Below are 26,681 nucleotides of genomic sequence, written 5' to 3'. Positions count from 1 at the left end.
TTACTAATGTGCCAACCGGGCACTGTTCTAAGCACTTTACATAATATCTCATTTTAATATCCTCAAAAACCCTATGAATTAAAGGATTATTATCCTCATTTTACATATGAGGCAACTAATGCATAGAGAGATTAAGAAACTTGCCCAAGGTCATAGCGAGCAGAAGAGCCAGGGTCTAAATTCACCCAAGCCATCTGTCTTCAAAGCTTCATAATTCAACTATGGTTGTGATTAATGGTTGTTAATAGACTCCTACATAGCCACTTTGGCCTGAAGTACTTACCACATAGTGGTTCAGCAAGGCCATTCTAGTCCTATTTCGCCAAAACAAAATGATGAAGGACCCATCACCACCACCACCACCCCCCATTTAGAAAACATTCTAAATGTTCACACTTATTTTAACATAAAAATAAGATGAATAAGAAGCATAACTTCTTTATCTGGAAAGAAATTTAAAATATCTGTATCTTATGGGACATAAAAGTTTAATGCTGAACTACTACTTGAATTTCTTTGAAGGAAGCCTGAACAATTAAAAAGGAGATATTTATAAAGGTATAAATTATTCCTTTGTTACCTTTGTGGGAGTAACATTAGCTGCTGGTCTGAGAAGATACTGGGAATTATATGCTGGTGACTGACTATAATATACTGAAGGGCCAGTAGTTGCAACTAAAAAAAAAAAAAAAGAAAAAAAAAGAAAAGAAAGAAAACAGTTAAAAAAGTCTATACTACAGTTAAGACTATCTAGGCAAGAACTATAAATTACAAAAGCAATAGAAATCAAAGAAAGATTTAACTATAGATTTTTTTTTTAATTTCTATACATCAAATATACCATAAAGAAGATTATCAAATGACAAACTAGGAAAAACCCCTAAATATGACACATGAGGAATAAGAGAGCAGCACCACAGTGGTCAACAAGAACAAGCGCCTCACAACAAGTATCAAAAAAGGAGCCAAGAAGAAAGCGTTTGGTCCATTCTCTAAGAAAGATTGGTATGATATGAAAGCACAGTCTATGTTCAACATCAGAAATACTGGGAATACACTAGTCACAGGAAGGACTTAAAGAACCAACAAAATGCATCTGATTGGCCTCAGGGTAATGTTTTTAAAATGAGCCTTAAAAATCTGCGGAAAGGCTGCATTTTATAAACTCAAGCTGAAAATGTTCCATTCAAAAATCACCTGGTAAATTCATGCAAAGAATCTCACGGGTAACACAAAATGTGTTCCTTGGCTTTTAAAAAAAAAGGGCACATCATGACTGACACTCAATGTTGATGTCCAAACTATTTGTTCCATCAGTTTTGTATGAGTTTCACCAGGAAACTAACAACTAGAAGACACTCATGTTCATGGCAAAGCTTAATTTGTTTTCTGAAAGTTTTATCAGAAAACAAAACAACTTAAAGACCATTTATGCCGTGACATGGAAGAAATGGAAATTGTGACCCAAGAGGTGCTAAACAATTGATTCTAGAAAGCCCTGAAAAAGACCTAGAAAAGACTAGTCAGTCTATTTATGTTCTCTTTACAGTGACTAGAAAAGTAAAAATTGCTAAAGAAGCCCAAGTTTGAATTTGGAAAACTAATGGAACTGCCTGGTAAAGATGGTTATTTTGGAAACATTCTGGGGAGAAAAAAGGAACAGAACACAGAACAAGCTGATGGATATGAGCCAAGAATCATAAAGTCTGAAAATTTAACTAGTGACTTTATCATGACTAGTGACTCTTAATGGTGAAAAAAAATTAAAGAGTTCTTATAAACCTATTAAAAATAATCTACTAGGAAAAAAGTACCAAATAAACAGATAACTCAGGAAATATAAAAGATTATAAAGTGTTGAACACGCCCAGTATAAAAAATAAAAACTGATACCATTTTTGTTTTTAAAAATTGGTGAAGGTTTTTAGAAACCGATAATCGGTAACACTAAGCAAGAATGCAATGAGATGGGCACTATCAGATAATGGTGGTAAAAAAGTGTAAACTGGCATAGCTTTTCTGGAAAGCAATTTTCCAGCCTAAAAGAATTTTTTAAATACCCTAACAATCCTAAGAATGTGTCCACAGCATTATTTATAACAGCAAACTGGAAATAATAAGGAAATAAAATTTGCAGTACTTCTACATGATGCAAAAACCTGTATTCATTAACCGTGTTTTTTAAAAATATTTAAGAAAAATGCTCAGAACTCTAATATTTAAAAAACAGACTACTCATCTATATACAACATAACAATGATAAAAATCTCACTAAAAATTCTTTACATATACAAAGGGAAAGGACCAGAAGGAAATGCTCCAAAAATGTTAATAGCACTCTATGTGGTACAGTTTTTAGTTTACTAGTACTTCTGAATATTTCCTGTAAGCTTATTAATCATTGTTTTTAATCATCTTCTTTTAAAAAGACAAGGAACATCTTGGTATACTTTTACTTTCATTAAGAAAAATAAATCTGTGAGCACAGGAATGCAAAACAGGGGACTTGAGCTCTCTATCTTTCAGGGCCACAAAGCTGCTTTGCGACCTTGTCAATCAGCTGTTTGGGGTCTCCGTTTTTCTCAATTGTAAAATGAGGATGTGCTGCTTCTATACATTTCATAGGGTAATTGCAAGAATAAAATGAGACAATGTGAATGTTATATGTTTAACAACCAGAAGACCTTTTATGTCTATACACAGAAGAAATGGAAATTGTGACTCAAAAGGTGCCAAATGATCAATTCCACACAGCACTCAAAAAGCCCTAGAAAAGGCTAGCCAGTTTACTTATCTTCTCTATGCCAGGCTCTATATAGTGCACAGGGTTTTTTTTAAGTGAGCAATGTGTGAACTCTTGACACATCTCATATATTTATCCATGACTCATGACATTTAATAAGTCTGACTTTACGAAGATTTCCTATTATTTTGCCTACATTAGAAGACACTGTCAAAAGAGGATAGTGAGGCTGCTTTCAGTACAGCCCGATGGACCATCACATAAATGCACTCATCTAAACTGGAACATACTACTCTAAATCTTCCCCGGGTTAAAACCAGTTAGAAAAAAAAAAGCATATTACTACCATTTCTGGAATCTATCTCATGTCAAGGAAACCTGTTTGTATCATCACTTCTGGCTGCCTGTGGGCAATATATCGTAAGACCACTGAAGTCTGAACCCCGGCTCTACCAATAATTAGCTATACAATAATGGATAAATTACATAACTTTTCTAAACCCATTTCCTCATCTATAAAAACAGAACTCATGGGGCACCTGGGTGGTGCAGTTGGTTAAGCGTCTGCCTTCAGCTCAGGTCAGGATCCCAGGGTCCTGGGATCAGGCCCTGTGTTTAGGCTCCCTGTTCAGTGAAGAGTCTGCTTGTTTCTCCCTCTCCCTCTCCCCTCCCTGCTCATGCTCTCCTCTCAAATAAATAAAAAATCTTAAAAAAAAAAAATTCATAATGGTATCTACCATTCTGGGTTACCATGATTAAAGAAAATTACATGCACAAAGTACTTTTGCACACAGACAACCCACAGGACACCCTTGGTTCATTAAGTGTTTACTACACACTCTAACACACCTACACATACACAAATGCTCACAATAATGAGAGGCAAGTTTTATCTCATTTCAAACACACAAACTGACTCAAGAGGTCACTATGTACTAGAAAGCACAACTTCAAATTCCAATATGGCCCAGCTCCAACTCCTTCCTTCTTTGTATGACCATGGTATTTCAAAATGAATGTCATACCTTAAGTATATCATCAAAATAAATCCTGAGAAGGTTTTATTTAGCCATCTCTTAATGCACAACAATATCAGGTAACATTTTCAAAAGTCAGGAATAGTTCTACCTCAGCCTCAGCTTCTCTGACATATGTATTAAAGGATCAGATAAAGCTTGTTTTGTTTCTGCTTAGAGCTATAAAAATCTCAGTAATACCAAGCACAGCTTAAGAAACATATAAGCAGACATGTATAAACATGTATATAAACAAATATATATAGACAAGGTGAGTTCACAAGTTATCTGTGTAAAGGAGGAGGAAGTACAGTGATTTTACTAAAATCTGGAATTATCTAGTTTCAAACTAACCTGTTAGTGGAGCCCCATGAAAAGTCTGTGATCCCTGATATCCATCAGGCACTGAATCTGGTCCATAATTCTCTGCAGGCCAACGATGAGGGGACCCCGAGTTACTACTATGTAGTTTCAACTCCTGCATTTCTTTCTGTTGGAAGGAAGAAAACAACTGTAAGCAACTGTACCATGCCAGAAACAGTGCCAGAGCAAACAAATATGTTAAATTTAAATACTTTAAATACTTGATGATGTGTTTTTAGAGATTCGGTATTCCAGTAAGATCTGTGTATCAGGTGCTCATTTAAGAAAATGATCCTTAGTTTGTTAAAACCAATTTATTTCCTCCCATTCTTTCATTCCTTAGTATATTACCTAATTCATTCTAGAGTTAGCTATCACCTAAACTGATAACCTCCTAGATGGCTTCATCTCCATTTCCACTCCATACTTGCCTAAATTAATCTTCCCAAAGTTGAGGGTTTTTTTTTTTTTTAAGATTTTATGTATTTATTTATTTATTTGAGAAAGGGGGGAGCGAGAGACAGCAAGTGAAGGGGCAGAGGAAGAGGGAGAAGCAGACTCCTCACTGAGCAGGAAGCCCGGGGGGGGGGGGGACCTCGATCCCAGGACCCTGGGATTCTGACCTGAGCCAAAGGCAGACACTTAACCAAATGAACCACCCAGGTGCCCCTAAAGCTGAGTTCTAGCCAAGACACCTCCCTGTTCAAAAACACAAGTACCTACAAATTAAACTTCTCTGATATTCTTGGTCCTCAGAAGTATTGCCCCAAACACCCTTTGGGCACCTCCTTTCATCACTGCTTTCCTCTCCAGTCCATCTAGGCTACTCAATGTTCCAAATTACCTCCCAATACTAGCCTTCCACCTACACACAACTGATGTAACAAAACACTACAAATCCTTCAATGCTCTAATGATCCACTAGGAAAGGGAAAATAACTGATACCTCAGAATATATTATGTATATAATAATATAGTCCAGGCATTTTACTTAAATTCTCAATCCTTACACACATAAGCAGTATTAACTCACATTTTAAGGGAAAAAAAAGATGCAGGAAATAGCACAGCTGGAATTCAAACCAGATTTTACTCCAAATATGTTTTCATAATACCATTATGCCGCCAACACAGAGGACACACTGCTTTCTAATGGTAACTATGTGGCTACTTACCAGATCTCTGTTGTTTCACAGACAACTAAATGACAACACCCTCCCCAACCCCAGAAATTACAAAATGTCCCTTACAAAACAGGCACTTATCTTTTTCCAAAGAAACTACAGTGGTATCAGTCAACAGTCATTTTTGAAAACAGTATCAAATATCTGTATATGGGTCCAGGGACCCAATCAGCTATAAGTGACGTCACAGACACATACAGCATGTCTGCTTTCTCCTTCTAAAAGTGGTTCCAAATAGGTATTTCCCAAAAGCCATAAATACTGAGATCAAAGCTATCTTGAATTTTCAAGTTAAATAAATTATTCCCCATTCATCCATCTACCGTATTTAGCCCAGAGGCTACACATCCAAAAAAATAAGAAACTGATGGAATCACCTGGAAAAACTGAGTAGTCACTATAGTTCTAAACATGCAATTAATGCTATAACCATAATCTTAAAAATTCAAACAACTAGGGGCGCCTGGGTGGCTCAGTTGGTTAAGCAACTGCCTTCGGCTCAGGTCATGATCCTGGAGTCCCGGGATCGAGTCCCACATCGGGCTCCCTGCTCAGCAGGGAGTCTGCTTCTCCCTCTGACCCTCTTCCCTCTCGTGCTCTATCTCATTCTCTCTCTCAAATAAATAAATAAAATCTTAAAAAAAAAAAAATTCAAACAACTAGAAAATGTGTTCAGAACTGGTTTCAACAAGTCCCACATTTCAAATGAGAAGCCAAGTAAACAGAAAAGTAAAGAAGTGCCTGGCTCAAGAGCATTAATTAGTGACAGTTAGTACTAAAACCCAGTTTTTCAGAAACACAGAGTAATGTTCCACTACACTTCCAAAGAATACAACGCTGGGTGCCTAAACCCGTAAGGTAAGCCAAGATGATATGTAATATTAATAGGCCACGGTTATACAAAATTAACATACAATATCTTTGTACAAATTCAAAATTTTGTTCCCCTCCAAACAGCACTTTTGTTAAGTCTCACACATTGCTGATAACACTATAATAACTGCACACATCACGATATCCTTGCTGTAACTTCAAAAGTATAGGTGCTTTAGTTCTTGCCCAATGAGCATAAAACAACCTATATGTATTTCCAAATCCAAAGAAGTAAATAAAGCTCCCTTGAGCCTAACAGTTAAGATTACTTTCATACAGCTAAAATAAGCTCATGAATACATAACCGTTTCCTTACATATTAAGTTAAATTCTTATGAAAGTACTAAAAAAATAGACTTTTTGAAACTGAGACCACATATCAATACCTAGCTATAAAAAATGACACACACAACCAATCAGTCTGAGAAATGAACTCCTAGACCAACGTATGATTAGTTTTATTTCACTAGTTCAATTCAATCACTGGGGAACCACCTCTATGTCAGGAATGCTCCTATGTTTTGGATTAAAGAGTCTTTCCCTTTGAAGGATTCACACCTGGTAGAGGAAACAGAAACAAGTAATTTCAAAAATATGGTTAAGGCCTAAAGACACATGAAGATGCTCAACATCACAGAAATGCAATTCAAAACCACAATGAGATATCACCTCACATCTGTCAGAATGGCTGAAATCAAAAACACAGGAAACAGTTAAGTGTTGGCAAGGATGTGGAGAAAAAGGAATCTTCATACACTGTTGGTGGAAATGCAAACTGGTGCAGCCACTGTGGAAGACAGTTTGGAGGTTGCTCAAAAATTAAAAACAGAACTACCAGTAATCACACTACTGGGTATTTACCCAAAGAATACAAAAACACTAATTCGAAGAGATATATGCACCCCTATGTTTACTGCAGCACTACTTACAGTAGCCAAGATATGGAAGCAGCACAGTGTCCAATGATAGATGAATGGATTAAAAAAAAGACGTGGTACATATATACAATGGAATATTATTCAGTCATAAAAAGAACGAAATCCTACCATTTGCAACAATGTGGATGGATCTAGAGAGTATATACTAAGCGAAATAAGCCAGAGAAAAATACCATACGATTTCACTCGTATGTAGAATTTAAAGAAACAAGGGGGGGGAGGGGGGGACAAAAACACAGACTCAACTATAGAGAACAGATGGTTACCGAAGGGAAGGTGGGTGAAGGAATGGATGAAAGAGGTGACAGGGATTAAGACTACATTTATCTTGGTGGGTGGGAATGCAAACCAGTGCAGCCACTCTGAAAAATATTATGGAGGTTCCTCAAAAAGTTAAAAATATATCTACTCTACAACCCAGCAACTGTACTACTATGTAGTTACCCAAAGGATACAAACATAGTGATTCAAAGGGACACATGCACCCCAATGTTTACAGCAACGATGTCCACAATAGCCGAACTATGGAAAGAGCCCAGGTGTCTATCAATAAATGAATGGATAAAGAAGATATATGTGATAAGAACATATTATGAGCAACTCTATGCCAGCAAATTAGATAACCTGGAAGAAATGGGTGCATTCCTAGAGATGTATCAACTACCAAAACTGAACCAGGAAGAAATAGAAAACCTGAACAGACCTATAACCACTAAGGAAATTGAAGGAGTCATCAAAAATCTCCCAATAAACAAAAGCCCAGGGCCAGATGGCTTCCCAGGGGAATTCTATCAGACATTTAAAGAAGAATTAATACCTATTCTCCTGAAACTGTTCCAAAAAATAGAAACGGAAGGAAAACTTCCAAATTCATTTTATGAGGCCACCATTACCTTGATCCCAAAACCAGACAAAGATCCCATCAAAAAGGAGAATTACAGACCACTATCCTTGATGAACATGGATGCAAAAATTCTCACCAAAATACTAGCCAATAGGATCCAACAGTACATTAAAAGGATTATTCACCACGACCAAGTGGGATTTATCCCTGGGCTGCAAGGCTGGTTCAACATCCGCAAATCAATCAACGTGATACAATACATTAACAAAAGAAAGAACAAGAATCATATGATCCTGTCAATAGATGCAGAAAAAGCATTTGACAAAGTACAGCATCCTTTCTTGATCAAAACTCTTCAGAGTATAGGGATAGAGGGTACATACCTCAATATCATAAAAGCCATCTATGAAAAACCTACAGCGAATATCATTCTCAATGGGGAAAAGCTGAGAGCTTTTCCCCTAAGGTCAGGAACGCGGCAGGGATGTCCACTCTCACCACTGCTATTCAACATAGTATTAGAAGTCCTAGCCACAGCAATCAGACAACAAAAAGAAATCAAAGGCATCCAAATCGGCAAAGAGGAAGTCAAACTCTCACTCTTTGCAGATGATATGATACTTTATGTGGAAAACCCAAAAGACTCCACCCCAAAACTGCTAGAACTCATACAGGAATTCAGTCAAGTAGCAGGCTATAAAATCAATGCACAGAAATCAGTGGCATTCCTATACACCAACAACAAGACAGAAGAGAGACAAATCAAGGAGTCGATCCCATTCACAACTGCATCCAAAACCATAAGATACCCAGGAATAAATTTAACCAAAGAGGCAAAGGAACTGTACTCAGAAAACTATAAAATACTCAGGAAAGAAATTGAAGAAGACACAAATGGAAAAACGTTCCATGCTCATGGATTGGAAGAACCAACATTGTGAAGATGTCAATGCTACCTAGAGCAATCTACACATTCAATGCAATCCCCATCAAAATACCATCCACTTTTTTCAAAGAAATGGAACAAATCATCCTAAAATTTGTATGGAACCAGAAGAGACCCCGAATAGCCAGAGGAATGTGGAAAAAGAAAAGCAAAGCTGGCGGCATCACAATTCCAGACTTCCAGCTCTATTACAAAGCTGTCATCATCAAGACAGTACGGTACTGGCACAAAAACAGACACATCGATCAATGGAACAGAATCGAGAGCCCAGAAATGGACCCTCAACTCTATGGTCAACTTATCTTTGACAAAGCAGGAAAGAATGTCCAGTGGAAAAAAGACAGTCTCTTCAACAAATGGTGTTGGGAAAATTGGACAGCCACATGCAGAAGAATGAAACTGGACCATTTCCTTATGCCACACACAAAAAGAGACTCCAAATGGTTGAAAGACCTAAACATGAGACAGGAGTCCATCCAAATCCTAAAGGAGAACACAGGTAGCAACCTCTTCGACCTCAGCCGCAGCAACTTCTTCCTAGAAACATCACCAAAGGCACGGGAAGCCAAGGCAAAAATGAACTATTGGGATTTCATCAAGATAAAAAGCTTTTGCACAGCAAAAGAAACAGTCCACAAAACCAAAAGACAACCGAGAGAATGGGAGAAAATATTTGCAAATGACGTATCAGATAAAGGGCTAGTATCCAAAATCTATAAAGAACTTATCCAACTCAACACCCAAAGAACAAATAATCCAATCAAGAAATGGGCAGAAGACATGAACAGACATTTCTCCAAGAAGACATCCAACTGGCCAACAGGCACATGAAAAAGTGCTCAACATCGCTCGGCATCAGGGAAATCCAAATCAAAACCTCAATGAGATACCACCTCACACCAGTCAGAATGGCTAAAATTAACAAGTCAGGGAACGACAGATGATGGCGGGGATGTGGAGAAAGGGGAACCCTCCTACACTGTTGGTGGGAATGCAAGCTGGTGCAACCCCTCTGGAAAACAGTATGGAGGTTCCTCAAACAGTTGAAATTAGAGCTACCATTCGATCCAGCAATTGCACTACTGGGTATTTACCCCAAAGATACAAATGTAGGGACCCGAAGGGGTACGTGCACCCCAATGTTTATAGCAGCAATGTCCACCATAGCCAAACTGTGGAAAGAGCCAAGATGTCCATCGACAGATGAATGGATAAAGAAGATGTGGTATATATACACAATGGAATATTATGCAGCCATCAAAAGGAATGAGATCTTGCCATTTGCAACGACGTGGATGTATCTGGAGGGTGTTATGCTGAGTGAAATAAGTCAATCAGAGAAAGACATGTATCATATGACCTCACTGATATGAGGAATTCTTAATCTCAGGAACAAACTGAGGGCTGCTGGAGTGGTCGGGGGTGGGAGGGATGGGGTGGCTGGGTGATGGACATTGGGGAAGATAAGTGCTACGGTGAGCGCTGTGAATTGTGTAAGACTGCTGAATCACAGATCTGTACTTCTGAAACAAATAACACAACATATTTTAAGAAAAAAGAAAAAGAAGAAGATAGCAGGAGAGGAAGAATGAAGGGGAGTAACTCAGAGGGGGAGACGAACCAGGAGAGATGATGGACTCTGAAAAACAAACAGGTTTCTGGAGGGGAGGAGGGTGGGGGGATGGGTTAGCCTGGTGATGGGTATTGAGGAGGGCACATTCTGCATGGAGCACTGGGTGTTATGAACAAACAATGAATCATGGAACACTACACCAAAACAAATTATGTAATATATGGTGATTAATATAATAAAAAAATTAGAAAGAAAAAGAAGATATATGCGGTATATAATAATGAAATATTACTGAGCCATCGAAAAGAATGAAATCTTCCCATGTACAATGACGTGGATGGAACTAGAGGGTATTATGCTAAGTGAAATATAAGTCAAAGACAAATACATGATTTCACTCTTGTGAAATTTAAGAAACAAAACAGATGAACATATGGGAAGGAAAGTAAAAATAAAACGGGGGGAGGCAAACCATTAGAGATTCTTAACTACAGGGAACAAACTAAGGGTTGCTGGGGGGGTGGGGAGGGACAACTGAGTGATGGGCATTAAGAAGGGCACTTGATGTAATGAGCACTGGGTATTATATGCAACCGATGAATCCCTAAATTCTACCCCTAAAACTAATAATATACTATATGGTAACTGAATTCAAATAAAAAATTGAAAAAAATAAAAAATACATTTATCTTCAGAAGCACTGAGGAACATACAGAATTGCTGAGTCACTATATTGTACACCTGAAACTAATGTAACGCTATGTTAACTACACTGGAATTAAAGTTTAAAAAATTGAAATTAAAAAATGGGAGAAATAATATGGTTAAGTGTCAAGGTAAACTATACAAAACAGTTTGACTCTATGGTAGCATGGCAAAGGGACATTTTGAACAGCTTTACAAGGAAGTGAGGGCGTGGTCAAGGAAGAAATCTTGGAATAAGAGGCAGTTTAGAGATATTAAGTGATTTACCATTGGGAGAAATAATATGGTTAAGTGTCAAGGCAAGCTATACAAAACAGTTTGACTCTGTGGTAGCATGGCAAAGGGACATTTTGAACAGCTTTACAAGGAAGTGAGGGAGTGGTCAAGGAAGAAATCTTGGAAAAAGAGAGGCAGTTTAGAGATATTAAGTGACTTACCTTAATGGCCTCTACTTGTTGGCAGATCATTTTCAATAAAGAATTTTGATCTTCTGCCCATCGAGGTGGTGTTTTGGGAGAATACTAAAAAAAAATAACAAAAAAAAGTATTTAAAACATTTAGAACAGAAACATTCTGCACTGGACTGATTCATTTTCTTTCTACTTACCTTGTAACTTTTACTTGGTGACAGAGAATATATGCTGGGAGATGGTGTAGAATGTTTTATTTCTGAATCTGCATTTCGCAAAGAACCATTTTTATAAAGAAGACCTTCACTATAGTCCTCAAGTTCCTGCATGACCAAATTAAGCATCTCTTTTACAGACTCCAGTGGCACAGGCAACTAAAAACAAAAGGCATGAATCAAAGGCTTTAGTTTTGCAAAAATAAACTAACAACTCAAATAAATACAAAGACTTTATCTTATTAATTTACTTTTATGTTCTCACTTTTGTCTAATAAGCACTTTATACTTTACATAGGAACACACATGAAACTGTTGTGTAATCTAAAGTCTTCTAACGCTAAAGTCTTTGATGTTCCTGTCCCTTCTGTTAACCATAATAATGGTAGAGGAATGTTAACTTGGGAAGTTTTTCCACATGAACAAAATAAGCTACTGATTTTTATTAATTTTGAGTGGGAGAGAAACATAGATGCTAGAATGTACCAGATAATAACAATCCTAACATAAGAGCAGCAACATGACTTAATCAACAAAATACTTGGAAGGTTGAACATAACTAAAGTTAATACCATCATGACAGTCTCGAACTGCTGACAGTTAGAAAAAAGATAACCCATTACCAAATAGTAAAGATGAGAAGAAACTCGGTGTCAGCAACTACTTTCAATTTCAGTGAAATGTTTAACTGCCAAATTCATTAACAACCAGTCCTTAGGCTGCAATATTTGCTTTGATTGCATTGCCAAGATAACAAAAATAAATATTCTGCTTAGAAACCTTTTCTAAATTCCCTAACAAGTATTTTTACAGAAAAGTTAGATTCCCAAGTTTAAGAAAAGAAACACCAAACCTAAGATACAATGCAATGCTAATATTTATACACCGTTTCTGTGCAATAAGTATTACTGTTTTTGAAATTATCAAAATATAAAACCAAAGTAAAAATACTTACCATCCAGTCAGCAATAGTAAGAAAGTACAAAGAGCCTGTAGCTTACCTTCTTGGCCACTGAAAGATTGGAATCACTGTCATCTAAAATCTTTATTAGGTAGTCCCTGGCCTTTCTCAGGTAATTTTTGCACTCTTCTTGTTCTTCAGGAGAAAGGGCATCATTTTCAATGTCTTCTGCTTTCCTGTGAAAAATCTATACAAAGAATGCTTTTATGAAACAGTTAGGTTTTTAAAATAAAAAACTTTTAATTCACGTACAACATCTACTTACCAGTGCAAGATTCCAGTAAGAAACAACGTTTTTTATAGATTCAAAAGCAGTCATAGCATCTTCTATATTTCCATTAACTACATCCAATATAGCAAATGTTATGTGTGCTTCCTCCTCGTATTCACCAACTTCAGATGCCTAAACACATTTAGTAATTTTTAGTCCAACTGCCTCTCCCCAGAATATCAAACCCAAGTGATTTCCCAAAGATTTCACATGATCTAATTAACAGCTCTGTCTTCTTTTCTGCCATGTTTTGTGACAGCTAGTGGATTTTGAAAACAAGACAAGGGTCAAAGAGCCAGGCAATTAATTTAAGCAGTTTATACTTCTATTTCTTTGTTTATAAACTGGAAATCCACATCTCCAGTTCATTCACAAAGGGATCCTCCATTACCTGAATGTCTGCACTATGAAAATGTTTAAACAGAGGGTCCGTAGGTTCAGGAATACTGCTCTTCTTTTTGATTGTCTTCAACATTGGCAAAACTTTTTTCCAATAATGAACACTTCTGCCTATGTATTCCCGTTGATCATAAAAAGAATTAAGACCGCTGCCCTAAAATAGAAAGTTAGAAGCACACAACCTAAGGAACACAAATAAAAGAATCTAAAAATTCCTTTATAAATGGTCTGAACTGGTTAAAATTTCAAATCAAGGCAAAACAGAATCTCAAAAGTCACAGATCTCACTTTCCAAATGTTGGAATAAACAACCACCTTAATACCAGTGATCATTCTAGACCCAACTTTTAAAACACTTTCAATGATACTACCTAATGAGGCAGCCCTGTTTTTTAAATGTTGCCATTTAACATAGCCCAAACCTGCCACTTTCTAAGTGTCACAGTTTGGTGGCAGAGTTAAACATCCACACCTAACCTTGCCATAGAATAGACCTCAAATATTTATAAAGATCTATAATGCCCTTAACCTACAGGACCTTCTGCTATCGACATGTAAGAAAAATTTTGAGGCTGGATAATAATTATCATAACTTAGTTATTAAGTAATAATAACAGCTAATACTTATGTAACATTTACTGTGCTAGGCACTGTTCTAAATGCTTATATATTAACTATTAACTATTTTGTGGCAAGATTAAAAAAATACATTTCACCTGGCATAATGCAAATAAGCTGATACTACTTGAACTAAAAGGCTCAGTGAAAAGTCTGATTTTTAAAAGTTAGGTAATGTTCTTAAAAATTCCTATGCTTTAATGAACTCACCGTTTTCTGAAGGCATTTTGCCCAATGTACAAGCAGGGCAGGGTGAAGGCCATGTTTTTCCTGGCTCCTTAGTGTGTTTATGTCATGCTGAACTAGAAGTCGCAATTTTGCTGTGGTTCCAGGTCTAAAAAAAAGTTGAATAAAACTGATGTATAAACACACAGTTCAAAACTTACATGTATGTTAATCATCACATGACAAACTCAATCTTCACATGAGAGTTAGATACCTAGGCAGTAAGTTTTTAAATAGGTTTTTAAGTTAAAAACTTAGGCAATAAGTTAAAGGAATATTTTTATTTTACTACTTACACTGTTTTTCTGTGAATTAGATTACAAACTGCATCCCACCAAGATTTCTGTCTTTCTGTACAAAGCTGTTTACACACAGGAAGTGGCAAGCATAGTGGCTGATAGAAGCTATAGTGAGAACTACATTTCTCCTTTAATTGTAAGTGGCTGGTATATATTACTCCAAGTAGAAATACCTATTTAAAGAAAAATCAATTTAAGTTAGAAAAAAATTAAACAAAATTCAAAATATTTAATTTGTTAAAATCCTCGCTTACTTCAAGATCTAAAATACATATTGATTCGGGTGCATTTGTTTCAAGTCTCGAGGTTTCCTGGGGCAAATGATGAAACAGCTGCTTTAGCCATTTTCGAATCGCAGGTAAGGCAGACAACGAATTCCACTGTAAGCCAAGCCAGGTAAGGTGCTGAAGACTACCATTATGTGCTCGAATGGCACCTGAAATAAAGAGCAAAAACTGGCTTGAGGTTTTGGAAATCTTGTTTGTGCCATCAGTTTTGCCAATTACTCACAATAAATGCATCTTAATTTTATAATTGCTTTTCTGTATCAGAGCTGGGCAAGTTTTATGCTAAGCAGTCTCATGTTCTTACTAAAGGTAGTCACACTTCATGCTTAGGAATTTTAATAACAACAGTTATGATGAAAAAAGCTCCTTTCAAGTCCATCTAAGAAAAAAAAGGTTATCACCAGAGCTCAATAAAACACTGTAGTGACAGAAGCCACCCAGTATGAAATCCTGAAACAATGGATTTTCCTTTCAGTAGAGTGTCATTAAAACAATGGAATACCACTACATTAATCCCTTGGGATAGTAAACAGATCTTTTCTTCCACAAGAAATTTAATACCGAAAAGGTTATGGGCTTTTGAAAGCATAGAGGTACAACCTTTCTGGCAATATGACAATTTGCAAGAGACTTAAAGGTGTTCATCAACTTTACTTCAGTAATTCTGGTTTTAGAAAACTCTATGGAAAAATCTGAAATAGAGCTACTTTATTTTTCACAGTGAAAAAACTGAAAACATCTTAGATGCCAAACAGCAAAAAGTGGCAAGCAAATTATGGCTAATTCATATAACAAATTATACTGCCAATAAAGTATTTACAGAAACAGATAAACAGGGAGAGAATTCATGAAAGAAGACAATCACATGTACAGTATAAACAACTATTTAGAGAAAAACATTCCACCACTACCATCCTAACCCCTCACACCACCCTACCCACCCCCATAAAAATACCTCAAAGGAATACAGGTAAATATTAAGTCATTATTTCTGGGTAATAAGATTATGAGATTATTTCTCTTTTTGCTTTTATTCTCCTAAAACAAAAGGATTAAGATACAAAATGTTTACTTTAGAAGATACAACTTACCAACATCGTATCTAGCCAAATCATCAGGCTCTGGTGCTTGTACATCAATGTTTCCAATATCATCATTACCAAGAAAAGATCTATCCTTAGGTGACTGACTAGAAAACAGAGCATCATACAAAGCAGACTGCCCACTTTTATTGGCGAAGGATTCTACAACCTCTTTTAAAAAATCTTGCTTGTCACGACTTAAGTTTAGCAGCATGTGTCCTGAAAAACAAATTATTTCCATCATTTAAAAACCAGATTATTTTTACTCACATCTCTCAATAGTTTCATTCATATACCCTAAGGAGAAAAAACATGATTAGCTCAGAGCTAACCCTCCAACCCAGCAACCACAACTGAACAAAAAGGGTGCTTATGCAAAAAATGAACACAGACTACAGGTTTAACAGTTATCTTTTATCTACATGCGAGAGTGAAAGGAAGGAGAAGACCAAAGTATGTCTGAAAAATGCCAAAAGTACTTAAGGTATTTACATTTTAGATGGAAAGTGTGTCATTTAAGTGGCCACAGGAGAGCAGAGCCAAGCTCAAATTCTCTAATCTGATAAACTGATTTTTAAACCTAGCTGGGAAGAATCATCCTTGAAAAAGCTCTTAAAAAAAAAATAATTATTTTCATGCTGCACTTCCTAGAGATTGATTCCACAGGTTTGGGGTGAGGAATCTATTTTTAAAACACTCCTTTGGGGGCACCTGGGTGGCTCAGTCGTTAAGCATCTGCCTTCGGCTCAGGTCATGATCCCAGGGTCCTGGGATCAAGTCCCACGTCGGGCTCCCTGCTCAGTAGGAAGCCTGCTTCTCCCTCTCCCGCTCCCCCTGCCTGTGTTCCCTTTCTCACTGTCTCTCTCAAATAAATAAAAAAATCTTTAAGAAAATAAATAAAAATAAAAAATCTTTACAACCTTTAAAAAAATAAATTAAAAAAAATACTCCCTTGGATGAAGTTCTACATGCTAGAACATGGCTGCACCCTGAAAACACTATGGTTAAGTAGAAGTGTCAGTCACAAAAGGAAAGACCACGTGTCATGCAATTCAATTTATATAAGATGTCCAGAATAAGGAAATCAAAAGAGATAAGAGTATTAGTGGTTGCCTAGGACTAGAGGGTTTGGGGGAAAATGGGGAGTGACTGCTAATGGCTATGAGGTTTCATTAGGTGATGAAAATGTTCTAAAATTCATTGCAGTGATGGTTGCACAATTCTGTGAACACACTAAAAACCACTGAGTTGCACACTTATATAAATTATATGATGAATTATATACAGTATGAATTTCATCTCAATTAAGCTGTTTAAGGAAAAAAAACGCTCTTTGGAATAATTCTGCTGGTCAGTCAGATCACACTTAGCTCTCCGAAAATTTGCAGACAAGTTTAGGAACGTCCAGATCAAAGACATTAAAACACAGTTCATTTTACTGACACTATGCAAAAACATTTATGACAGCCTTGAAAAGGAAGACTAGACACATAAGGAAAAAAAATGCAGTCACTTCTACAAGGACTGGAAGTCCACCTCCCACAAAAAAACAAGCTGTGGGATAGAGGAGCAATATATGCTCTGATCAGTAGCCTAACTACAGACAGAGCTTAGAGTAAATTTACTACTACTTGCTCTATACAAAGTTCATTCAATTTTATATCAACACTGTTTCTTACATACAGCATTATGTTTCTTTGGTTCATTGCTTGATTTGCTAGCTACACAATGAAGTTTCTGCCTCAGCAAAACCAGATTATATGCAATAGACCTTTAGGATCCATCTCAAATAGTTAAAACTGGGAATAAATTTACAAATTCCAAAAGCCTAACACTATGTAAGTATATATCTTCCATCTTCTTTACTATGTTGTCAGTTTCACAAGAAATCCATGACTTCTTCCTCTTTATATCCCCCATAGCAGTTATCTTATAAGTTACTGATGCTAAATGGCTGGCAATCAGTTGATTATTCTTAGTTCATGAAGTGCTTTAAAATATTGAGGAGGAGGCTCTAGCATAGATAAAGGAGAGGTTAAAGAGTTTCTCCTTCCAGGAGCAAAAAGTATCAAACATCTGTTACCTTCTGGAGACATTTCTTCTAATTCTATTATCTCTTGCCCTCATCCAATATGGTAAAGAGAAATAAGTGATTATGACAAATTATCTACTGAACAGACAGATTATCATAAGAAGTGCTCTAACAGAAATTTTCCTTTTTTCTTTTTAAAATAAAACATTACTATTACCTGATTGGCTCAGACGATCATAGGCCATCATTTCCACCAGATTTTGTCCAACTTCTCCTTTTATTAATTTAATCTTTGGTCTTGGAACCTGGTAATTTTAGAACCAAAAGTCTTAATTTAGTGATACCCACATTTCCAATAGTAAGATGTTCCTTCCTACTACACTGTGCTTTTTTGATGAACAGTTAGCCAATGGTTAAAGTGAGTTGGGATTGCAGTTTTCCAAGTGGAAAAAACTGGGAATCAAGGAATTCAGATAATATGTAAAAGGTGCCTACAAAAACTAACTTCTGAGAAATTACTTTCTACTATAAAAGCACCTTCAAATGCCATACTTTAGACAGCCCATTTTCAAAGAGTATGGATAATGTGGGATACCACTAGGATAAAGTGGGACAGCGAAGAGTGCAAAAGGACTCCAAGCCAAATCTTATGAAGAACTGGAAAAATGATGAATGAATAGAATGGTGAAGAGAAAACAAAATAGCTTCCTTCAGATATTAAGAAAATTCTCATAAAAAGACGAGTTCAGTGTTTTAAATAGCACCAAAAAACCCCCCAAAAACAAAACAAAAAAAACACCAATAGGTAGCAAGCTGAAAAATGCTATTTTACTCCACATAAAGAAGCATAAAGACCCAAACTATCAAAAATGTAATAGGCTATCTTGAAACGTAGTGAAAGTTCATCACTGAAAATAGTCACAGGCAAGGGTCACTTGCTGGAGATATCCTAAAAGTAATGCAGAGTTGGCTGGAGTAAGTGCTATTAAATTTCAATGACTTTCTTAATTGGTAGTGGGAGAGTAGTTTGGTACAATTTCTGTGAGGTTGGAAAATTAGCAAAAATTCTAGATTATAAATGCACAGATACACTATGATTCTTCTTTCAAGAATTTATTTTACCCATAAATTTAAACATGTGAAATGTCACAAGTTATTCATTAAAGAATTATCTGAAGGGCACGTGAGTGGCTCAGTCAGTTAAGCGTCTGCCTTAGGCTGAGGTCATACCGGGGTCCTGGGATCAAACCCCATGTTAGGCTCCCTGCTCCACGGGGAGCCCGCTTCTCCCTCTCCCCTCTGCCAACTCTCTCTGCTTGCGCTCTCTCTCTCAAATAAATAAAATCTTAAAAAAAAAAAAAAGATTTGAGGTAGCATATCAAAAAAAGTAAAAGTAACCTAATGTCTTGGCTTCAGGAAACTGGTTAAAAACAAAACAAAAACAAAAACAAAAACTATGGTATATCCATACACTGGAATGATACGAAACCATCAAAATAAATGAGGATACAATACTCATGCTATCCTTTCTATACTGACATGAAAATATCACCAACATTTATTTCATGAAAATAAGCAAAGGAAATAGAATGTACAGAATGTTTCTATCTGGATCTTTTTAAGGGAAATGGGAGGACAGTGTGTGCTTATCTATTTGCTTGTATATGCATAATATTTACACTCCCTTGAAGAACTCACAAGAAATTAATATCATTAATTCCTCCAGGAAAGAGAAGTAAATGACTGAAAGAACAGAAGTAGGAAAGAGTTTTCACAGTATACTCTTACACACTACTGAAAGTTTAAACCATGATACACTTTTTCAAAGACATTGATTTTTCAAAGGAAATATATTGAATCTAAAAATTTCCGATTTTGAATTTTAGAAACATTAGTTTGACCTATGCTTTTATCCACATTTTCTAAACATGATGGCAAACTCTGTCTCTGAAGATGCTGAAGAGCACACAAAATGAGAAACAAAATGTGACATTATTTTGATTTCAAACTGACCTCCATTCATAAAACTGGCCCCTTTTACAGCTCTCATTTGTGACTAATTAGTTATAAATCCACTCAGTCACATCATCCCAAGTCAACATTTCCTCAACAGAATTAAACGGTTTCAAGACAAACTTTAATGCCTAGCTGAAACGCAGATACACTAATACCACAGCATTCCCTTGAGCAAGAGTCTGAAAATCCATTAAAGAAGCTGGCCTAACATGTTTTTTTTAGGACCTCTATGCCAGTCCATGCTTCCCCTGTAAGCTTATAATCATTTGATAATTAAGCTTTACAAACACATAATATAAAATTCAAGCATCCTAGAGATTTCCATTATTTATCCATTCAATGGAAATGTGTGGTAAGTAAAAGAATGAGGTAGATGTCTATATGCTGAAACGGGACAATGGAAAAAACAATGAAAAAAGATATTAGCAGATAAAGCATACCTTCACTCAGGTAAAAGAGTTTTTAAAAGTAAAGAAAGGGTGTATTTTATGCTTGCATATGCAGAAAAACTTCTAAATAGTCAAAAAAACTGGTGACAGTCACTGTTAGAAAAGATATGAGTGAATGGTAGAAAAGATATGAGTGAATGGTTTAAGAAGGAAATTTAGTTTTTACTATTAAAAAGGGCCAAAGTTTAAAATAGTTGTATTAACTTTAAAAATCATACATATTTAAAAAAATTTTATAGATTCCAGTTTCCATTAAAAATAACTCACCTACTTGAAGATTCTTTAAAATATTAATCATAAGAATCTTTTAGTGCCTACATAAATTAGCAAACGTCATTAACTTCACTAATTTTCACTAATACATATATTTTTCATGAACCTAAATGCTTCTGCTGAGCAAATAGGAACACTTAACATTGTGAGCTGAATATCAAATGTTTTTAAAAAGATCAATATGAACTAGAAGGAGGAGCCTTCTCTAAAAGTAATTCTACAGTGAATTCTTTCTTCTTTCCCTCAAGCAAAAGACAGTTCTCTGAAACTACCAATAATTTTTATAAGCCAGGGTGTTGGCAGACTGTTTATTTCTTCTCATTTCACAATTAACACAAGCTCACTAAAGAAAATATTAAAACTACAAAAATGGATTGGGAAGGGATAATAGCCAGCATCTCAACATCTAAAACTAATCGTTCACATTTTGGCATATTTCCTTCATGTCATGTTCTATGTATATAGAATGGAATCATGTTTTCAAAGATAAATATATTATTATGTTATATATATCGTTAATGTTATATACATATTAACATACGTATTTCAATTAACATATTGAAGTGCCTGTGGTAAACACATTCTTCTATCATAGCTTATGTAAACCATCTCCCAAAATTTACTTACTTAGGTTTCCATCCAAGTCATGCATGCGCATCTTTTGAATCAAATTTTACCCATATTTGAGATCATTTCCTTATTACAGATTTCCAGAAATGGCACAGCAAAAAGATCAAACTCTTCAAAGCGGTCTTCCAGTGAAGTCATAGCAATACAGACTGCTACCAACAATGCATCAACGTTATCTATTTCACCTCACCAATACTGTATATATCTTATTTTTCAGCTATCAAATTATTTCATTTTGATTTCAAGTCTACAGATTTATTCATATTTTTACTATTTATCAGGACACACCTCCATGTGAAATACAACAATCTCAGTGAAATGTCAACTGCACCCAAAACTAGAAAAAGCTTACCTGAAATGCTATAAGATAGCACAATGTAGCCAGCTCAGAGAGAGCTCGCCATTGCACTTCACTATGCTGACCCATCTTCAGAAGCAGAGAACCAGCATGCATGTAGAAATGTCCTTTTACTTCTAAGAAAGTAGTTGAGAGTTCATCATTTCCACCCACACAAGATTTCACAGACTGAAGAACACTATCAAAACTGCAATATTAAATTGTTAAACAGGTATTAAACCTATTGCATTCTGAATAATCATGGTTTCATGTGTTAATTAAAAATTAAATCAACAAAGGAATTTATTCCAAACTTCATTTTCCACAAACTAATAATCCTTATTCTCTACTTTATAAATTATGAATCTAATGTTTATTTTTATTCCACATACTTCCTATACTTCAAGCTTAATTAACCTCTAGAAGGTCTTATTCCAGTTATTTCCAGCCCTCCAGTCACAAAAAAGATACAAATCAAATGACAAGATTACAGACTATAATTTTTCATAACTGACCAAAAACTTGAAAACTAAAATATTTTCTAGTTTCTTCTTGATCACATGGTTGTTATTTAATTCAAAGTTGGAATTTCTCAAATTAGACACGTCATTTTCAAATTATAAGTAAATAACTGATAAGATATTAAGGTTATCAATAACATAACTGCTCTTCTTACTATATAGATAACTACAGGCCTAAATTGTATTCCTCACTATTATTTGTAAATGTACTAATTAGTGCTTCTAAATCTAAATGGTACTCAAAACTTCATTTTGTAAGAAAAGCAACATTTAATAGAAATGTGAAGCATGATTTCTATCTAAGTAGGTTTATAGGAGGTGAGTTCCAGGAACTCCTAGAGTTTCTCAAGACCCCTTCAGGGGATCCATGATGTTTAAATTATTTTTATAGTACTACTAAGAAATTGTCTGTTCCACCCTCATTTGCTCATGTAACCAAAAATGTTTGCGTATATAAGTCATACAAAAGAAAACATCCTAAATATTTTCTAAAATCATCTGAAAGTTAAAATGGTTCTGGGTGCTACCCTTACCCTACTATCTTTGGACGCTAAGAAATTCTTCAAGAAAACTACCCTACCCCCAACACCAGATGGGGAACAAGAATTACTTTTCAAACAAATGGACAGTCTAAACCAGGGATTGATAAACTATTTCTATAGGGCCACATACTAATCTGGCTGCAGGCACACAACATCACAGCTGCTCAACTCCACCATTGTAGTATATGAGCAGCTATAGATAATACAAAACAAGAGGCACAGCTGTGTTCCACTGAAAGTGTATTTACAAAATCAGGCAGTGAGCCATATCTGGCCTACAAGCTCTAGTCAACCCCTGCTCTAAACTAACATTCTTATACAAATCCAAATGATGTTTCTGTTCAATGAAATTTATCTTAATAAAGTGGAAGATATAGTCCTCGAAATCAAAATTTAGGAAAACAGAAAAATCATACATTATAGTTATCTTGTTTCTAAGCTAAAACATCGAGTTTTCTGAAATACTAGGGATGCTAACTACTTCTACTACAACACCTGACAGATGGAAGTCTATTTTGATTTTCACTCAAGATAGTTTTTGAAATAAAAAATGAAATAGTAGTTAGAACATTTTCAGGATTGACTTTATTAAGCATGCCAAAATTGGATACATAACTATAATAATTTAATCAAGTCTGAATAACAGTTTTCTAAAAATCAAAGTCATACAAAACCAATTATAATATCCCCACAAAAGAAATAAGATTCAAGTGGTTTATCGTATTAACTATTACCCCTGGGTATGTTACAGAAATAGCGATACAGTAAAGATGTTTACACCAATGAACTGAATCACTACAAAAAGAAAATCTATAACTGACACTGAAATACTCTCCTTAAGTCAACATACCTTTCCAATAATTCTCTACTTTCTTGCACATCTCTAGTGGAGAGCGTAAGATGCATAAGGTTAGCATAAGCCAGAAGTAAGTCTTTATTGGTAGTTTGCCAGTTACTTTTATCAGACTCCAAACACTGGAAAGATGCCAGATATTCCTATTTTGTAGAAAAAACAATTATAAAATTTTATCAAGCATTACCAAGTTAGTTTTATGCCTATAAACTTTGCCCATCCCTATACTTGTAAAACTCTATTAATGTTTACATCAGCCTACGAAAACACCAAAAGTGTATTAGTTTAATTTCTCTCTAACCTACCCATCATAAAACTGAGAACATCCTAGTAAAAAGTTCATTTCACAGTTGCTATACATAAATGAAAGAAATTTAAGTCTTAGAAAGCACTGCTTAAATACAAAGGGATGTATATTATCTATATAGAAGTGTAGAGATCGAAGAGTTTTAACTGTCTATATAGAAGTGTAGAGATCCAAGAGTTTTTACCTACCTTAAGGGTCTGTACAACACATGAATTCCATTCTAAACTTGAACGCAGAGCTATGTTCTTCTCTGCCTCATGGCAGTGGCCCACAGCATCCTTCAATCTTTTATTTGAGCGATACAGTTCTACTAGTCGGATGTTCACATAGACATCATCAGGTCTTGCATAAAGTTCTGACTGAATCAAGTCAAAAAGCTTATTCCATCCATCTTCACCTTTGCAATCTAAAAGCTGTTCCTATTAAAAAAGCATCATTCAGAGAAATACCAGTGCAAGTTTAAACACATCATGGTTCCTATGAGCACCATTCCACCATGTCTACCTTTAGTAAATTACCACCAGAAGTACCATCTTATATACCCCAACTCTCATAAAAGAGAGCAGCTCCCAGCCCAGAAACTAAACCTCAAGAAATTTATGTGGAGAGAAACATCTGGGATTATATAGTAGCAACAGTTACCCATATACACCTCACAGACTGCAAGGACTATTGCCACACATTCCTGTACACCCCAGTCACCACCAAAAGCCTAGGCCTCCCCAGTCAATCCTCATACTAGGGTCCTTCTGCACCTCCTAAATTTGACTCAATCCCCTACCCCCTCTGCTTGCACTTTAAAGCTTCCACTGTTTTTGCTATCTTAAGAGTCTTCACCATCCAGCCTTAACTAAATGGAGTATTATCTTGAGATAAGCCCCGTTACTTCTCTGCCACAGTGGTCTTTTCTCTGCTAGCCTATATACAAGTAGAGAAGTGGGGTTAGTAAACTGCTCACCTCCAAATCATATGTCCCCACACACACCTACTTATAATCCTTATAATTCCAAAGGACATGCTATCCAGCTTTTCCATTCATTCCTCATGAGCAAATGGAATAAAACACTCCCTTCCTAACAGCCCTCGCTAGTATTAGCAATTGAAAGATGTACAAAGATAGGGGCGCCTGGGTGGCTCAGTTGGTTAAGCGACTGCCTTCGGCTCAGGTCATGATCCTGGAGTCCCAGGATCGAGTCCCATATCGGGCTCCCTGCTCAGCGGGGAGTCTGCTTCTCCCTCTGACCCTCTTCCCTCTCATGCTCTCTATCTCTCATTCTCTCTCTCTCAAATAAATAAAATCTTTAAAAAAAAAAAAAAGATGTACAAAGATATACAATAGCCTGGCTACTCGGTTTGTTAATTACCTCATCTTCATGGCTTTGCTCTATACTCCAGTCTCAGCCATCCATTTAGCATTGACTTGGGTCTTCAAAATCTGTCTTTTGGTCATACTACTTAGATCATTATACCTCTCTTATTCTTTCACCTCACTGTGGGCACACATGCCCTCACTGCCACATATATTTGTCTCTACCACATGGAAAGAAAGCTTCTGTCAAGGGGCGCCTGTGTGGCTCAGTCGTTAAGCATCTGCTTTCAGCTCGGGTTATGGTCCCAGGGTCCTGGGATCAAGCCTCACATCGGGCTCCCTGCTCAGCGGGAAGCCAGCTTCTCCCTCTCCCACTCCCCCTGCTTGTGTTCCCTCTCTCTCTCTCTCTCTCTCTCTCTGTCAAATAAATAAATAAATAAATCTTTAAAAAAAAAGCTGCTGTCAATATACTGATATCAGCAGGTTTTAATTTTCCATAAAACACATATTTTCCTTCGCTGTCAAGCTAAAATATCCTAATTCCTAATATCCACAATTACTGCTTGCTTACTAATCCCCTCAATTAATTCCCTCTACCTTACCTTAGAAAAACCCTACCAACTGCTTTCTCTGTGGCTATCTATACACTAACAGTTGAGCAATAGGGGGTAGGGCAATCGGGAATTTGGGGAGATCACAACCAGGCTAACTAACTTTCATAATCTCAAGTCTCCAAACTGGTAATGCCTAGAACAAAATTATACATGATCTCTATCTATATAGATTCAAATTCTCCATTCCCTGAAAAGGTTACTTCATACTCCTCCTCTTTCCTCACATTTCCCACTTCAACACTTTCAACTTATAATCACAATTCACTCTTCACTGAGAAAAATGAAGCCATCATTCCACTTTACCTTATCAACTTGTACTCACCTTTTCACTGCTCCCTCCCCACAGCAAAGACCAAGCTCTCCATTAGTGCTGTTTCACTGCCCTCTCCTTCACCAATCTCTCTCCTTCTTTTACATCATTTCCATAAACTTACACTTGGCCTTTCTAGATCTTCAAAAAAACTTAAGACTTTACTTGTAAGTTTAAAAATTTGTGGGTCGCCTAGGTGGCTCAGTTGGTTGAGCATCTGACTCTTGGTTTCAGATCAGGTCAAGATCTCAAGAGTCATGAGACTGAGGCCCGTGACAGGCTCCGCACTCAGCAGGGAGTCTGCTGGAGTCTCTCTCTCTCCCTCCCTCTGCCCCTACCCTTACTGGCACACTCATGCTTTCTCTAAAACAAATATTCCAAAAAAATTTGTACATAAAAGAGCAACACCTTCATGGGTGCTTTTCAAAAACTCTACTCTCATATTTAAGGGAAAAGCCCTCTCACCAATATTTCCATTCATTAAAACAAATACCAAAAAACTATTTACCTTAAGTAAGTCTTAACTTTAGGAGAAA

The 26,681-nt window shown here is 36.2% G+C and overlaps 1 protein-coding gene across 2 annotated transcripts in view; it reads right to left on the bottom strand.

The window, feature by feature from the left end:
• Positions 1–26,681, bottom strand: part of LOC114199377 (E3 SUMO-protein ligase RanBP2) — an 85,636-nt gene that overhangs the window by 23,742 nt on the left and 35,213 nt on the right. For both annotated transcript variants that reach the window (XM_028091260.2, XM_028091262.2), the window contains exons 5-19: positions 24,101–24,331; positions 23,603–23,748; positions 21,705–21,897; positions 18,202–18,289; positions 15,962–16,171; positions 14,838–15,019; positions 14,581–14,756; positions 14,270–14,393; positions 13,434–13,595; positions 13,037–13,174; positions 12,812–12,958; positions 11,793–11,969; positions 11,623–11,706; positions 4,114–4,249; positions 581–675 (exon numbers count right to left, since the gene is read on the bottom strand). In XM_028091260.2, coding sequence (XP_027947061.2) covers positions 581–675; positions 4,114–4,249; positions 11,623–11,706; positions 11,793–11,969; positions 12,812–12,958; positions 13,037–13,174; positions 13,434–13,595; positions 14,270–14,393; positions 14,581–14,756; positions 14,838–15,019; positions 15,962–16,171; positions 18,202–18,289; positions 21,705–21,897; positions 23,603–23,748; positions 24,101–24,331 — 2,289 coding nt within the window. The remainder of the gene's footprint in view (positions 1–580; positions 676–4,113; positions 4,250–11,622; positions 11,707–11,792; positions 11,970–12,811; positions 12,959–13,036; positions 13,175–13,433; positions 13,596–14,269; positions 14,394–14,580; positions 14,757–14,837; positions 15,020–15,961; positions 16,172–18,201; positions 18,290–21,704; positions 21,898–23,602; positions 23,749–24,100; positions 24,332–26,681) is intronic.

This window comes from Eumetopias jubatus, unplaced genomic scaffold (genome assembly GCF_037043125.1).
Source record: "Eumetopias jubatus isolate StellerSeaLion01/CBP00866 unplaced genomic scaffold, mEumJub1_p1.0 scaffold_9, whole genome shotgun sequence".
NCBI classification, from domain to species: Eukaryota; Metazoa; Chordata; class Mammalia; order Carnivora; family Otariidae; genus Eumetopias; species Eumetopias jubatus.
Note: the sequence above shows the minus strand (reverse complement) of the source record. Positions and strands in the feature narration are given on the sequence as shown.